Below are 16,496 nucleotides of genomic sequence, written 5' to 3'. Positions count from 1 at the left end.
AGGCCTTTTTTTTTTTTTTAATTCCAAACTCTATTTTATCCCCCTGCCCGAGCATGCGGGCAGTGGGATAAACTTTGTTTTCTACGCCTGAGTCTATTTCTGTTTTGTTATAAGTAAGTTCATTTATGTAAATTTTTTTAGATTCCACATATAAGTGATATATATTAGTCTTTCTCTGATTTCATTTAGTATAATGATCTCTGGGTCCATCTATGTTGCTGCAAATGGCGTTTCATTCTTTTTTATAGCTGGGTAATGTTTTGATGTATACATTCACCACATCTTCTTTATCCATTTCATCCATCAGTGGACATTTAGATTGCTTCCATGTCTTGGCTATTGTGAATAGTGCTGCAGTGAACATTGCGGTGCATGTATCTTTTCAAATTAGAGTTTTCTCCAGATACATGCCCAGGAGTGGGGTTGCTGGATCATGTGGCAGCTCTAGTGTTTTAAGGAACCTCCATACTGTTCTCTTCATTTTATTTTTTGAGTAGTATGGTTGACCCTTGAACAACATGGGTTTGAACTGTCTGGTTACACTTACGCAGGGACTTTTTCCAGTAGTAACTACAGTACTACACAATCTGCGGTACACGGAAGCCAAGTTAAACACAGGAATTGGATGGGAGTCCAGTTCCTGCGTTGTTCAAAGGTCACCTCTAATTTTGAGGGTAAGTTGTTATGTGAAGTTGAATAGGTAATTGTACGCATTTTAATAAGAATTGTTGTAGCCATGATTGTAAAAACTACTTAGTAGGTGTGATTATCTTGTTTGTAATTTGTAAAGCAGATGTTTCTCTCTTGAGTGTCAAACTTAGGTGCTATGGTTTTGTTTTTCATATGCTGATAGAGACACTCCAGAGGTATTTAATACACCTTTACAACAGGAAGGTAAATGAGGTTTCCTCCCCAATGTAAAGATAGCTGTACGGTGTTTGGGTTGCAAAAATAAGTTTATAGAGAGAGAAAATTAGGATATAAAGAAAGGATATAAAATATGAAAGGATAGAAAGAAAGCAGAAACCCCAGAAATGGCACCATTTGGAAGCCCAGTTACAGCTGTGGATGTGTTTGTGAACTTGGTTGGGGTGGGGTGGGGGGGTCAGGATGTGCTGGGAACTGTTACCTGCTAGCTTCGCTCAAGGGTGTGGGGCTCTTTCCATGGCAGGGGCTGTAGAGTTCATCATCCTTTAATTACAGTCTTAAAGAATTGCATCACATGGCTGTTTCTGGGTTTTTCTCAAACTGGTCTCCTGGTGATGGACATTGGTTTGTGTCCCTTAGTTTAAAAAAAAAAAAAAAGGCATGCTGGGAGCGCCCTTATAAACGCACCTGCACTTCCCTCGTTATCCCTGGCAGGTCACAGTGAAGCAGTCCCACCTGGCCGGGTGGAACAGAGGTGCTGCCTGCTCTGTGCCGAGCATGGAAGGGGCTCTTTGTAGACATTTGCAGATTCTCCTGTGAGGGCCTGTTTTCCCAACCACTCACCAGCAGACATTGTCATTTTAATAAATGACACAGGCTATTTATCATAATCTGACTGGCACTTGACACGATGGAGTTTCACAGTTGTCCCCATTTCCCTGGGCAGCACACCTAGCTGTTAGGTTTGCAGTTGGGGTTGAAGGCAGGGACACCCTGGTGTGAAGCCTGCCTTCTTCCGTGGTGCTGCCCCTTGAGCCTCTCAGCCCCCTGTCTGCTTATCAGAGGACTTACCCTACTTGTTAGTGTGTGGGTGTGGTCATGCTGTGGTCAGCAGAGGAGGACACGGGTGGCTGCCTTGGTCAGGACTGGGGATGCTGAGCCGGCACAAGGAGTGGTACCCCTGAGATGCCCCCCGTGCCCCATGGACACAGGGCTAGGTCAGTGCTAGCCATTGACTCTTCAGGTTTGTTAGATTGTAATTTAAACAGTATTTGTGTTTTTAGTAGTAAGGTGGCTTTCTTCTGCACTTTCCCCACCCGGGCAGTGGGCAGGAGTTGGGGAAGCTGCCTCAAGTTGAGCTCTGCATGGATCTGTAAAAATCAGTACAGAAAATCCTGTTTTTATTTAATAACTGCTTTATTTAAGCTTGGACCTTCCCCACTGCCCCCCAAAGCTAGACATTGGCCTCTTCTAATCTCAGAGAAAGAAAGGAAGATTCCAGCTCAAGTATACAGTTTAATTCTTGACTTCTGCATTTCCAAGGTCTCCAAGCATTATTTTTGCCCCTTGGCCTGTGGCATGAGATGCAGCTCCACTCATGAAGCAGATACTTGTGAGGCAGCAGCAGGCCTTTGGTTTTTTTCTCCAACATTTTCTCTTTGGACTTAGGTGGCAGTCCCTCTGAATGCTGCAGTTTCGTAATTGGTGCCTTCTCATCCGAGGAGAGGTGGGGAGGGTCTGGGAGAGCAGCCTCCTGGAGCGTCACTGTCACGGCCCATCAAGAGCAGCCCCTTGACGTTGCCAGTAGTGTCAAGTCTGTGGTGGTGGCCATTCTCAGACTGACCCCTTTACACCTAAAATTAACAAGGACCCCAGAGGGCTATTGTTTACGTTGTATCTATTGATATTTCCCATATTTGGCATTAAAAATGAGACATTTAGGGGCTTCCCTGGTGGCGCAGTGGTTGAGAGTCCGCCTGCCGATGCAGGGGACGTGGGTTCGTGCCCCGGTCCGGGAAGATCCCACATGCTGCGGAGTGGCTGGGCCCGTGAGCCATGGCCGCTGAGCCTGTGCGTCCGGAGCCTGTGCTCCACAACGGGAGAGGCCACAACAGTGAGAGGCCCGTGTACCGCAGAAAGAAAAAAAAAAGAGAGACATTTAAATTTACTTACTTAAAAATAATAACATAAATTACACTTTATGGGAACTATGTTCCAAAACAAAAACAATTTAATGAGAAAGGTAGTGTTGTCCTAGGGTTTTGCAGCTCTCCAGAACGTCTGGCTTAAGCGACAGTAGCCAGATTCTCTTGTCTCCTTCGTCCTATCTCTGTCATTTGGCTTCTGAGAAACCACCACATCCGTGCCCTTAGTGTTGTGCAAATAGTTTGCCCTTGGGGGGGCCCTCCTGAAAGGCCCGGGGGCCACACTTTGAGAACCTCTGCTCTGGGTCATGGTTAGAAATGCTCTTGTTGTTGAGAAATGGGAATTTAAAAAGGCAGTTGACTCTGAACTTGTAACACCTGGGGAAATGGGTTACTTTTAAGATAGGCAATGTTTTCAGGGGGCCCTCAACCACGTTCTTGCTTTTTGGGAAAAACGTGGAATATCTGGCTAGTTTGTGGTCCCTAGTGAAGAGGGTTCAGTGCACACGTCCCCCTCAAAGTGGACCGCCTGGAACCAGAGCCCTAGAGTACAGCCGGGGTGCGCTCTGGGTGAGGAGGCCCCAAGGGTCTTGCGGCCTGAGGGAACGGTGGGTGGCATTTTGCCTTTATCGTAGGCTGTCCTCACCCACAGCCTCTCACCGGATCCTTACCAACAGCTCTTGCTGCAGTGAGACACGGTGCGCCGGGCCTGCACTGGGTGCTACGGGTGATACGGGGATCTGGCAGCAGTGCCCCCGTGGGCGCTGGAAGGGAGTAGCCAGCCCGGGTGCACTCGGGGCCCAGACAGACCATTGCGGATATGAAAGCGATAGGGTGAGCAGTTAGGGGGGCGGAGCTGGAGGACCAGGGTCCCTAGGAAGCAGCCCCTGAGGTGCCCAGCAGGGCTGACTGTCCTGGGGAGCGACTTACTGTGCCCAGGGTCCCGTCTGTGACCCTCCCCCCCTCCCGCCTCACAGTCACACCCTCTGTCTTGGTTGGGGAAGGAGAGGGGAGGCTCCCTCTTGGGGGCCCATCCCAGTGTTGTCCTGGATATTTAGCCAGACCTGCCCCATCTTGCAGACTCCGTGAGGACAAGAGCCTGTGCAGTTCAGAGGGGCCCTAAGACCCTGGCAGGAGCCTTGTCTTACAGGCACCAACCCCAGGGTGTAGGATTCAGATAGTCCCTTGCCAGTGTCTGAAGCCATGTTTTCTTGTTCCTTGAGAGACAAGAGGGAGCTGCCTCAGTCCCCTCGGGCTGCCGTGGCAAGGACCACAGACTGGGAGCTTTTGCACAGTGGACTTGGATTGCTCGCAGCTCTGAAGGCGGGAGGCCCAAGGTCAGGATGCCGGGGCAGTTGGGTCCCGGTGGCAGGGCCAGGTGAGCTCTGGGGCCTCTTTTCCAGGGCAGGTATCCCATTCAGGAGGGCTCCGGGGGCACAAACGTGCAGACCACAGCAGGAGTCCATCCAAGGAAGCAAGTGGTTTCGTAGAGAACAGGGAGAGCCTCGTTTCCTCCACCTTAACCTGGACGCATTCAGGTGGCTCTGCTGGTTGTTCCTGAAGCGCTTTTGGAGAGCTGCCCACCGAGGTCACAAGCCTGTGTTTTCACTAGGAAGTGGATAGAGAGAAACCAGAGTGCCCACTGCCCACCCGCAATGGGGGAGCTGGGGTCCCGGCCTCACCAGAGCTTGGCCGAGGCACCAGTCCTGGCGAGCTTTTAAGCAACAAGTTTTACTTTTTGTCTGCACAGACCTGTAAAGCAAAAACACCTAAGAAATTTTGAACAGCAGGTGGTTCCTAGATTTCTCTCTGTAGTTACTGCTTGAGAAGCTCACCGTGCTGTGGGTCCTTTTGCTTCAGTGGAATTTTAATAATGACAGTGTTACTTGGAAAGCAGCATACTTTGGATTGGCCACCTAAAGGACTGCAGTGCCACTTGTGCAGTCGAGTCAGGATGAGCGTGGGGTAGCGTGGGGTCGCTGAGAGGGAGCGCTGCCAGGTCGGCAGAATGTCGTGTGTCCTCTCAAATTCCCGGACGTGCCCTCGTTAGTGACTATCCCATTAATAAAAACGGAATTGTGAAAGAGGCTTTAATTGGGAAAGCTTGCGTTTTTAAGTACTTCATAGAACTTTCAGCATCTTCTCAGTCCCTCCTCATCCCCAGCAAAGGATTCGTCATGAGACGGAAGACTCTTAACGTGAAATATCAGTAACTGTGAACTTTGGCCCAGCCTGTTAGAACCATAAATTGAGTTAGCAGAGTCCGAAATAATGAGGTTATGTTGTAGCATTGGATATAAATTGTGACCGGCAGGTTAGAATTGTTTCAAAATTAAAATTGTTAGCTTTGAATATTGTTTTGGGGGTGTGAGATTCGGAGGACCACCTTGTTTTGCCGCTAGGTGGGCAGGACAGGTGTGCGCTTGTGTGTTATCTTTTTGAGAAGCTGCAACTGTTTTCTTGTGTTTGTTGTGCTGTGAAAATAGGAGCTTCATTGTGGTTATGTATTATATTTTAAAGTATCTCAGAGAAATTAGTCTCCAGTCCATAGAACTAAACATCTTCAAATGGGTAAGAGGCGGTTACTTACCCGTCACGAGCTTTGTAGAAGTGGAGCCTTCAGATTTACGTGGTTGTAGAGTTGGGCATCACTCACGTTTGGGGAGCGTATTTTTGGTTTTGCTCTACAGAAAATCACTTCTGGCAGCTTAACGTTTTTCAAGGGTTGGATAGTCTGAAGGGAAAATGAAGTGGTGGTTTTAGAACAGTTTTGTGGAAGCAAATGTTTCCTCTCCTCTGACACTGAAGTGCGGATATGTGTGACTGCTTGGCGTGTATCCAGCATGTTCTTGAGCTACCGGAAACGGTGTGTTTTGAAACCCTTTGGAGGCTAAGAGCTCAGAAGCCCTGTCCAGGGTCACAGTCGGCCTCGTGAGCCGGCCCTGCCGGGTCGGCGTTTGCACTGCTGGCACAGAGGTTCCTGGTAGCGCCCCTGAGGGGCCAGAGGGGCCTGCAGCCGGGGGCCGCAGAGCATCACCGATGGACTGCATTTTTCCAGGTGGTGTGTGGCAGGCATTTTCTCGAAGATGCACAGTGTGAGACTGGAGGAAAGTAACTGACAATGTTTGTTACTGATGACAAAATTCCAGCTTTAAATGAAAGTTAGCATTTTGAAAAGCTTCTATCTGCCACCCTGAGCTTGATGGCTTCCCAGTAATGAAAGACATTTCAGGAGATGGGCGCTAACGTTAACAGATGCGTCTCATGTTGTCTAATGAAATGTGCCAGCGTGTGGACTCTGCATGTGTCCAGCTGGCCACCGTGCACACAGGCAAAAGATGTTTTCAGAGTGCGTTACGACCCAGGAAGGTGTGGAGCATTCATGGACGTGGTTGCAGATTCGTGTCACAACTACTTTTCATGTAAATGCGGCCTGTCGAGGTTTGATGTGGTATCAGGGAACATCCACAATTCTGAAAGCCTTTCTCAGGTTTAATTTTGGAAATACATATCCCACATAAGCAGCCGCTCTTTGGGGTCCTCAGTTTTTAAGGGTATAAAGGGACCTCAACAGCAAAAAGTTGGAGAGCTGCCTGGGAGGTGGTGGGCTGCTTCCTGCCCTTGGGTGGTCTGGGGGAACCTAAGGTTTCATGTTGGTATTCGTAGGTCTGCTTAGGAAATGGAGCAGTTTTCAGCTGAGAGGACATTTGCACTTAGAAATGTAAAGATATAAAACTATCTCAGTGCATTATGTTCGCCTCCAGGTTTTCTTTTTCCCAGTTTCAGGGATGCCCGCCCACCGTTCTTTTCCTCTGGGGAAACGTTGTTACTAGTATGGTGTGACCACCGTTTGGTGACCTGCTGTTGTGTGTGGACCCACATTTTAAGTTGTGTTAGGAGCATAACACAATTTTTCTTTTTTAACTTTTGCCTTCATCATAGGGGTTTGTTTTTGTTTCATGACCTGAAATTTTACATTAGAATTTCTGGGAAGAAATTATGAAAGTGATCTTGCAAATGTAAAATCAAAAAAAAAAATGAACCAAAATGAACCAGATTATCTACAATGATATGATCTATTCTGAATAAAGTACTTCATTCCACTTAACAGAAATAACTGGATTTTCCTTTTCTGATTATTCAGAACTCAAATCCAGAGGCATGGGGTTTTTTTGGGGGGGGGGGGATTCATATTAACATAAATTTAAAAAACTTTTTAATTCCTGAGAACATCGTAATTTCTTTGCTTTTATAAATGTTCACTGTTGTGAACAGTTTCTCCTGAGAAGTTTCTCGTTTTGAGATGGGTTGACCACATGTGAGAGAGGTGGTGGCCACGGGGGGGGCGGGGGTGACCAGAGTGAGATGGTCGCTATCTCTTTAAAAGGAGGTGGGACGGAATGTTTGCTCTGAGGTCACCAAGGAGACCACAGTTACAGGGGAGGCAGTTGGTGTGAGGTGAGGAAGAGGTGAGGTGCGGGCAGGGAGTCCTGGGTCTAGAATGCGAAATGTGTTAAAATGTTAACATCGAGGACTTACCTAGAAACAGAGACACGTTTGTGGAGCAAACTAGGTATCGTGAATGAACGAGGGCACAGGAGGAGAAACGTTCTTTAAATATGTAAATACACGTAGATGAGCTGTACCACGGTGATGTTCAATAATCATAACATTAGTCCTCTGAAATCTCTCTTAGATTTTTAACTAAAAGGATGACATAGGTATAGTGTTCTAGGGCTTCCTCGGTGGCACAGTGGTTAAGAATCCGCCTGCCAAGGCAGGGGACACGGGTTCGATCCCTGGTCAGGGAACTTAAGATCCCACATGCAGCGGAGCAACTAAGTCCATGTGCAACAACTACCGAGCCTGCGCTCTAGAGCCCACTCAGTAGCCACAACTACTGAGCCCACGTGCCACAACTACTGAGCCCGCATGCCACAACTACTGAAGCCATGCGCCTAGAGCCTGTGCTCCACAACAAGAGAAGCCACCGCAATGACAAGCCCACGCACCACAACGAAGAGTAGACCCCCGCTCGCTGCAACTAGAGAAAACCCACGCGCAGCAGCAAAGACCAACGCAGCCAAAAATTAAATAGATTTTTTTAAAAAAAGGATTTCTAGGGCTTCCCTGGTGGCGCAGTGGTTGAGAGTCTGCCTGCCGATGCAGGGGACAGGGGTTCGTGCCCCGGTCCGGGAAGATCCCACATGCCGCGGAGCGGCTGGGCCCGTGAGCCATGGCCGCTGAGCCTCCTGCGCGTCCGGAGCCTGTGCTCCACAACGGGAGAGGCCACAACAGGGAGAGGCCCGCGTACCGCAAAAAAAAAAAAAAAAAAAAAATTTCTAAATAATGACTTTTCACGTGTAATTTTTTTGTTCATGTTTTCATGTTTTGTTCCTTTCTCTCTTGTCTCTGGGTTTTTATTGACCTTGGTCCATCTCAAAAGTAAGATTGTAATTGGAAAGCATCTGGTACCAATTATCAGTTTTCAAACTCTCCTTGCCACTGAGGCCTCTGCCCTCTGCCCACCAGCTTCCTCCCCACCAGTGTGCCAGCCGAGGCCTGTCCAGCCCGCCCCCTGCTTTCAGAGTGTAGTCAAAGTATCTTCCCTTCTTTAAAAGTCCTTAAGGGAAGCAGGGGACTTTGTTTTGTGGATTTTGTTTGTCGACTCGCTGAATGTCTTTGTGGGTCACGTAATGTACATTCAAATAAGAGATTGTTTGGAAAGTTTCATGCCTTTTTTTCCCTTAAACATGATTTTAGTTATAGTTGCTTTAAATCTTTAAACTATTTTGTTGTTTTCTTTTAGGAGCTTACTCCGTGATCACAGTCTCGAGATAATCTGCGTTGTAATCTGTGAATAGTGACCGACAGCAGCAGTGTTGCGGGGCTTGGCGCTTCCCTTGGACCCTGCAGTTGCATCGGCCAGGTTTTGGTTGTTTCTAGGAAGTCGGAAGAAGCGCCCAAGCTTCCATGTGGGGCAGGTAACGTGGCAATAGTGTTAAACGCCAGCAACACAATTTTAAGTTTTGATGTCATGTTTTCTATTTCAAAAGTGGCATTATATGTAAAGAAACTAATGTAACATTAGTATTTGTTTGAAATGGTTTAAGCTTTAGCCCGAGATTTCTTGAAGAGTGTCTAATTGTGTGTTAAGAATCTGATTCAGAGCACTACTTTATCTTCACATGAGTGGTTTTTTAGTGCATTTACGATGACGTTTTATATTCTCTCTGGTGAGAACTGTATTTTGTAGAGGAGAGTCCTTCCTGCAGAAAGCCTTGGGTGACCAGGACAGTGGCGTGGTCCTTGGTGGCACAGGTGCTGATGTCACAGCTACTCCTGCAAGCTTCCGAGTGGCCTGGGAGAGTGTGGGCCTAGGCCCAGGGTGGGGGAGTTACAGACCTGGACACGGAAATGGGAGGTGACAATACTTAGTGGGAACCAAAAAGAGAATTCAATTGTGTGTGATGTTTAATTTTGTGTATTTTCTGTTTGAAGGTTTTCATTCTGTATTAGTCCTTCCCCTGGGATGGAACATGGCATAAAACCTGAGTCATCGTTAGCATTTAAATGTAATTGAAGCCTGCACAGCTTGGGAAAAAATTCTCAAGGTATATACTATCTTTTTCAGGCTTTTTCATTTTAAACAGGAGTGAAGTTTTCACAAACATGACCCTTTAAACAGTCTGTTAGAAAGAGGAGAGAAGAAATACACACCAAAGGTGCCGTGTGGCTCAGTATTTTCTCAGCGTCCCCATCGACTGCTGCTGCAGACCCTGCGCGCAGCGCTGAATGGGCCCATCTTGTGTCAACAGTCGTGGCTCGGGAATCTGGGCAGGGTTCAGGGTCCGAATCCCCCATCTCCATGTGATCCCTCCAGCAGCGTGGTCAGACGTCTCACACACAGCTTGGGGCTTCCAAGCAGTAGGCCCAGAGCCAGCACAGCGCTCTGTCCACCGAGCTCTGCGGGCAGAGCCAGGTGGGCCCCGCGTCTCTGTGCTGGAGAGCCCGAGGCACCCGCCACCCTGTCCTGTCCTGGCAGCACTGCTGCTCGCTTCCTCTTTCCCTGCTACCACTTGTACAAATCCTCGTCCTCAGCAGTTGACCAGTTCACAGATTTGGTTTGCTAGCTGTGTTTGTCTACTGAACATTAGATACGTAACTGTTACACTTTTCTTCAAGAACCCCCTTGAATCCTCTCAGCGCACTTTAGGAAACACCTTCGGTTTTTGTAGGTGGAGAATTGTTGCGATTCACTGTGTCTGGGTTTCCTCCGTGTGGGTGTTGCCCCTTCTCGTGCGCTCTCGTGGCTGGTGGGTGCCTGTCCTGGTCCTGGACCGCGGCCCTGGCTGACGCCTGGTGCGGTTTGATTGCATTTTCCCGTTAGGTATGGACGAGAAGGGTGACCCGAGTGGTGAGGATGCGCCCAAGGCCATCAAGCCCACCAGCAAAGAGTTCAGGAAGACGTGGGGGTTCCGGAGGACCACCATCGCCAAGCGCGAGGGCGCTGGGGATGTGGAGATGGATGCCCTGGACCCGCTGCCCCGGCAGCAGCAGAGCCCGTCGCTGCGTCGCAGTGGAAGGCAGCCGAAGCGGACCGAGCGGGTAGAGGAGTTCCTGACCACGGTACGGCGCCGGGGCCGGAGGGGCACCCCCGTGTCCCTAGAGGACTCGGCGGAGCCGGCGTCCTGTCCAGTGACAGATGCGGAGAGCGCCTCTGAGGGGAGCGTGGAGAGCACCTCGGATGGGAAGAGCGGTCCCAGGTCTGGCTCCACGGGTGCTAAGGAACGAAAGGCCGCCTCGGCAAAGGCCAGAGGGCGTGGCGACGAGGATGACACCTCCGATAGCGACAGTGATGGGCTGACTTTGAAAGAACTCCAGAATCGCCTGCGGAGAAAGCGCGAGCAGGAGCCCACGGACAGGCCCCCCAAGGGCGTCCAGAGCCGCCTGCGGAAGAAGCATCGGGAGGAGGACCCGGTGGAGACCATGGACGTTGAGGCAGGCGATGCAGTGGAGGGCTCGCTGCCCGTCCCGCAGGAGCCGGAGGCCGACCTGGGGGCTGCGTCCCAGGCGGCAAAAATGGACAGAGAGAGCCAACTGGAAGGGAGGGCGGCCCCAGGGGGGAATGCAGAGGAACCCGGAGACGCAGTCCGACACAAGCCCGAATGTGAGGTGTACGACCCCAATGCCCTGTACTGCCTGTGCCGCCAGCCTCATAATAACAGGTGGGTCGTGGGAGGATGGAGTGGCTGCCCAGGCTTCTGGGGGGAGTCCGAGCTGTGGAAAGTGCCAGAGAGCGTTTTCCATTCGTCTTAGTTTAGAGAGTCCCGGGGTGGCCTGAATGAGGGACTTGTTCTCTTGGGAAAGACGAACAAGTCATTGTCCAAAAACAAAAACAAAAACGGCGTGGGTGGGCACTGCCGAGAGCCACACCCTCCACCAAGGTGAGGGCTGGCGTGGGACATTGGCTGCCTCGGTCCCACCAGCCACGGACAAGGCGGCCTGGACCAGAGGGGATCTGCTGTCCCAGAGAGCTCGCTGGGTGACGCTGCTCCAGACCGGCTGAGACTGGGCTGTGGTGTGGACATTGGGGCAGCTCGGGGTGTGGGGGGGGGGGGTATAGGCGTGGCTGCCCTTCTGTGGACGAGAACTGTGGTGTCAAGGGCAGAGTGCTTCCCTCAAAGAAAAGATGAAGCAAATTTGATTGAATGTTAGTAAAATTGAGAAGGGCACGTGGATGCTCTTTATTCTATTCTCTCCACGTTTCTGTAATATTTTTGTTTTTTTCATAATAGAAGGTTGAAATTTGACTTGTGTTTAAAATTGAGTTGGTCTCTCACTTTCCATTCCTATACTAATAATATCCATTCTTTATTTTATCATTCCAGATTTATGATTTGCTGTGACCGATGTGAAGAATGGTTTCATGGCGACTGTGTGGGCATTTCTGAGGCTCGAGGGAGGCTCTTGGAAAGGAACGGGGAGGATTACATCTGCCCAAACTGCACCATCCTGCAAGTGCAGGACGAGCCCAGCTCTGAGACCACAGGCACGCAGGACTCGAGGTCGAGACCTGCGGACGCCGATGGCACAGACTGTACAAGTATAGGAACCGTGGAGCAGAAATCGAGTGAAGACCAAGGAATTAAGGGTAGAATTGAGAAAGCTGCAAACCCAAGTGGCAAGAAAAAACTCAAGATATTCCAGCCCGTAAGTACCTGTCTCCCAAGGTCAGCGGTAGAGGTGACCGTGGAGCCCTCAGCTGCCATTGGCAGAAACATCAAGACAGGAGCGTTTGTCTTCTGAGATAAGTTAGCTTTTCCCAGGAGTGGCACTGTGCGCAGGGCTGGGCTCTGCGAGCTCCCAGGTGCATGCACCTGCTCCAGGCTGGCAGGCCTATCTATTCTTACTCTATGTTTGTTAATCATATCTATCTCCTATGCTGTTATTACTGACTTAACATCTTCCATAAGTGGACTCACTTTTTTAAGTCTTCCCTTCAGTTTTCTCATGAATGGATCCTGAGTTTGAAGTGCATATGTGAACAAACAAAATTATTTTTGAGTCACAGGGGCACGTGTGCACCTATATTACCCGTCACCGCCTTGAGAGAACCAGTGGTCTTGTCCCTGCCTCGCAGCAAGATGCCAAGGCCAGCGGTGGTGACCGCACGGCTCCCCAGGGTGACAGTTCAGCTGCGGCTGGCACGCCCTCTGTTATGGTGGTCTCCCGCTCCCCAGTGCTTGTGCAGCTCTATATGCTCCTTCCCTAGCTCTGTTGACTCGTTTCTCCTGCCCAAGGGCCGTGATTCTTGGTCATGGTTTCCGTGCATCTTGAGAGCTGTCTCAGGCTCTCAGGATTGTCCTACTCAGAGCATGTTTTCACCCCAGGCCTTCCTTGAATTGGGGGCCCATGCCGCCCCCACAGCCCATTCTCTAGCCAGTGTTGGGCATGCAGACGACTTTGCGGTGGCCGTGTCATAGCTCCCCGCCGTCTCCCCCTTGCACTGACGTAGCCTCGAGGGCTGGACCATTTAAATTTTACCTGTCATGGGGGTATGAGGAGGCATCGAGTGGAAGTATGATGATAACTGGTAAGGAAGAAGAATTAATGGAAATGTAAGTCAGTAGGAAACGTCATGTTATTGCTGATGTGTTTGAGACTACACATAAAGTATTTTTTTGAGTAAAACTTGGATTCTGTGGAGAAAAAACAATTAAGTGCATAATTTGAGATACAAGATTTTGCTCAAGTACATTTGAGGGGTATGTTCATGTATCTTATTAGTCTCGACCATCAAAACATGTTCTAGTGATCGTGGACAGCTGTGTTCAGCCCTTGTCGTGAGCCAGGCTCCTACTGCACGGCAGGCAGCCACAGACTTGTTTAGCGGCTTAAACAACACACATTTATTAGCTCAGAAGTCCAGGCCTGGCTTAGCCGGGCCCCCTCTGCTCTGGGTCTTACAAGATTGCCCTCCAGGTGTCGGTGGGGGCTGAGGTCTCATCAGAGGCTCGGCTGGGGAAAGATCCACTTCCAAAAGCTCTGACTTGATTTAGCAGGTAAAATATGTCCCGGGCAATTTTTGTGGCATGGTGACACCAAAAAGTTATCTGTTGTTTTCTGAGACCCACGTTTAATTGGGTGTCCTGGGTGTCGTCTCACAACCTTGCCCGCCGAGCCTAGGCCTGGGCGCCCTCTCAGCAGAGGCAGCAGTGGAATCCTTTCTCTTCTGGAGGCTCAGTTCCTCTTTTAAGGGTTTTCAGTTGATGGAGTTGGACCCTTTGGACTAACTCACAATCCTCTCACTTGGGATCTTAATTTCGTTGGTAAAATCCCTGCCCATTTGCCCGATAAGGGAACCTACTTGTGGTGTGAAATCCCATTGTGTTCAGAAGTATGCAGCATGAGTGCCGGGGTCCCCTTAGAGTTCTGCCCTTCATGCGTGGCATGAAGGGCAGTTAAGAACTTGAGGGCCTTACTCAGGGGAGGTGGATTTGTGTGTTTTGAATAAACAGAGGTACATCTTTATTCATAATTTCTTCATACATGATTAAAAGCAGTAATCTCGGTACCGTGAATAGTTGTGTTACGAAGTGCCACAGCCACCAAAGCGGGCGAGCACTGAAGCCGCGTCTGATCCTGCAGGTCGTAGAGGCGCCTGGTGCCGCCAGGTGCATTGGCCCCGGGTGCTCGAGCGTGGCGCAGCCCGACTCTGTCTACTGCAGCAGCGACTGTATCCTGAAACACGCCGCGGCCACCATGCGCTTCCTGAGCGCAGGGAAAGAGCAGAAACCAAAACCTAAAGAGAAACCCAAGACAAAGCCGGAAAAAATCATTCTTCAGAAATGTAGCGTTCAGGTGAGTTGACGGAGGCCAACCATTTGTGTAGTTGAAACCAAAAGCGTCTGGAGGTTACGGGCTCGGTGGGTTGGTTTGGAGAGTGTAGGGCACACAGGCCCAGACAGGATGCAGGCGCCTTTGCACTGCCCTCCGCCTTGCCCACGAGTGTTCTCGTCAGCATTACAAATAGGCACGTGTTCTCATGTTTTCCTTCTCCGCCTCTAGCCGAGGGATTAACTGATAGAAACGTGGGAACCGGCTGCTGCATGGAATAGCTCTCCACCCACACACCAGCCCCGCCGGGAGGAGAGCGGTCCCCGTTGGAGTCTGTGTGGGGAGTTGACGCGCAGGCAGCGGGGTGGCAAGTGGGTTCTGGGGGTGCCGCACTGAGTTCCTGGTGGGGTACAGGGATGTTGTTTGGACGCCTGTCCTTTCTCCACGTGCTGTTGTGTCTGCAGCTCCTGCCTGTCAGTGTTATTTGGGCGCGTTCTCACACAGGGCCCCGGCCAGCCGTGCTCTCCGCCTTGCTTCACTGCCTCACTCCATGGCCCCTCGGTTATCCTGGTGGCCTAGCACCTCATCAGGATGCTAGGATGACGGGTTATTCTGTCAGGGACCTTCTCATCGCTCGGATGTTGATGCGGGCCTGCTGGATGTGGGGGAGTAGCCAGCCCGCTGCTGAGCAGATGCAGTGTATTGGGCTTAGGATGGCCCAGGAGCTGATTGAGTCGTGACCCTCACTGCAGAGTGAAATGAGCAAAGGTTAATTCCTGACCTCATTAATGATTGGGGCTTTACTGATTATCCAGGCAGGCATTAAAATCTCTTCTGTGCACAAGAGACTGGCTCCAGACAAGAAGGAGAACGCAGCGAAGAAGGTGGCACTGGTCCCTCCAAGGAGTGAGGTCCTCGCTAAGGAGCCGCCCTGTGAGAGCAGCACGCCGTCCTGGGCCAGCGACCACAATTACAATGCAGTAAAGCCAGAAAAGACTGCTGCCCCCTGGCCGCCACTGTTGTATAAATGTATGTATCACCCGGGGGGAGCTCTGGACCCTTCCCGGTCTTTCTGGACGGCCGTGCACTCGGGCCTGTCCAGAGCTAGGAGTTCTAGCCGTGTTTTCTGCTGCACCTGCAGAGATCAAAGCCCTTGCCCAAGTCCAGGAGGCCTCCTGAGCCCCGCGTGCCCATCCTTAGTCTGTCGGGACTTCTTGTCAGTGTTTCCAAAAAGCTGTACGAGACCCGTTGCTGAATGTCTCACCTCTGACGATTGATGTCTTTAATCGCTTTTCTTTACTATCAGTCTCTGGTAAGTATGTGTAGTATCTTCAGCAGAATGTGACAAGGGGGCGCGCTGCCTGGCACTCAAGGTCCGCCGTCATCCAGATGTTCACCACAGCGCCGTCACCGCCGTGGGCTCTCCACGCGGGGGTCTTTCCACACAGTCTGCTCCCAGCACACGTGACCCTCACTTCCTTGTATATTGTGGGAACCTATTACTATTAGCACAGTAGTGTTGTAGCTGATTTTCAACTGAAGCATGAGTTTCAGGAGTTATATTATTTTTGACGGAACCGGAATTTTTTTTATGTCCAATTCACATACTACACACAACATAAACACACATGCCAGTCTTGAAGGCCGTTTACCCTGCTTCCTGTGCTTGAAGGTAAGTGAGCACAGTGTCTCCACTCTGAGCAGCACCCAGACCAGGAGTCTTGGCGTGCACTGCTGGGTCATCCCACCCCAGGCTTCAAGTTCAGACAGACCTTTGCAATCCCAGATGAGATCATGCAGCTTGAATCTTTTCTCTTTCTTCTTTTTTTCAGCTCATTCTCCAAAATTAAATTTTAGAAATTTAAATTGCTCTGGGGCACATCTTATTCTTATTCTATGGTTAAGGTCATTTTGTGTTCAGTTTTTATTTATGCTATCTTTTATTTATACTCTTGCAACTTTTTTTAAAAGCACAAGAGGTTAAATGGCCCCAAATCCCAGGATTATAGCCACGTGCTGCTTCCTCCTCTCAGCGGGCTGTTTAGGCCAGTGGCCTGAGGGAAGGCCTCATGGATGTAGTGTGGCTAGAAAACTGCATAACTAGATGCATTTTGAGAATGTAAATGACCCAAGACCTGGGAAATGGAGTTGCAAGTGAACTGCAAAGCAATGCTGTGTGTGTATATATATGCATATTTATCTATTTTATTTTATTTATTTTTGGATTTTTGGAGTGAGTGGTTAAATATAGAGTTAACCAGTTGCTGTATTAAAATGAGTCTCAATACACCTCAGGTTGTTTGAACCAAGAACTTCATGCTAACAACGTGTCGCAAATACCCATCAAGTTCTAGCACCTCTACA

At 49.8% G+C, this 16,496-nt stretch overlaps 1 protein-coding gene across 4 annotated transcripts in view; it reads left to right on the top strand.

Annotated features, from left to right (window-relative positions):
- The window catches only part of DIDO1 (death inducer-obliterator 1), a 51,805-nt gene that overhangs the window by 10,683 nt on the left and 24,626 nt on the right, over window positions 1–16,496 (top strand). For 3 of the 4 annotated variants that reach the window (XM_019944682.3, XM_019944686.3, XM_073793164.1), the window contains exons 2-7: window positions 8,602–8,776; window positions 9,294–9,406; window positions 10,183–11,020; window positions 11,684–12,005; window positions 13,944–14,156; window positions 14,948–15,161. In XM_019944682.3, coding sequence (XP_019800241.2) covers window positions 10,185–11,020; window positions 11,684–12,005; window positions 13,944–14,156; window positions 14,948–15,161 — 1,585 coding nt within the window. In that variant the 5' untranslated portion in view covers window positions 8,602–8,776; window positions 9,294–9,406; window positions 10,183–10,184. The remainder of the gene's footprint in view (window positions 1–8,601; window positions 8,777–9,293; window positions 9,407–10,182; window positions 11,021–11,683; window positions 12,006–13,943; window positions 14,157–14,947; window positions 15,162–16,496) is intronic. The other variant, XM_019944688.3, reaches the window with a different exon arrangement.

The sequence above is a fragment of the Tursiops truncatus genome, chromosome 15 (genome assembly GCF_011762595.2).
Source record: "Tursiops truncatus isolate mTurTru1 chromosome 15, mTurTru1.mat.Y, whole genome shotgun sequence".
In the NCBI taxonomy this organism is placed as follows: domain Eukaryota; kingdom Metazoa; phylum Chordata; class Mammalia; order Artiodactyla; family Delphinidae; genus Tursiops; species Tursiops truncatus.
This window is presented reverse-complemented; position numbering and strand designations above follow the sequence as displayed.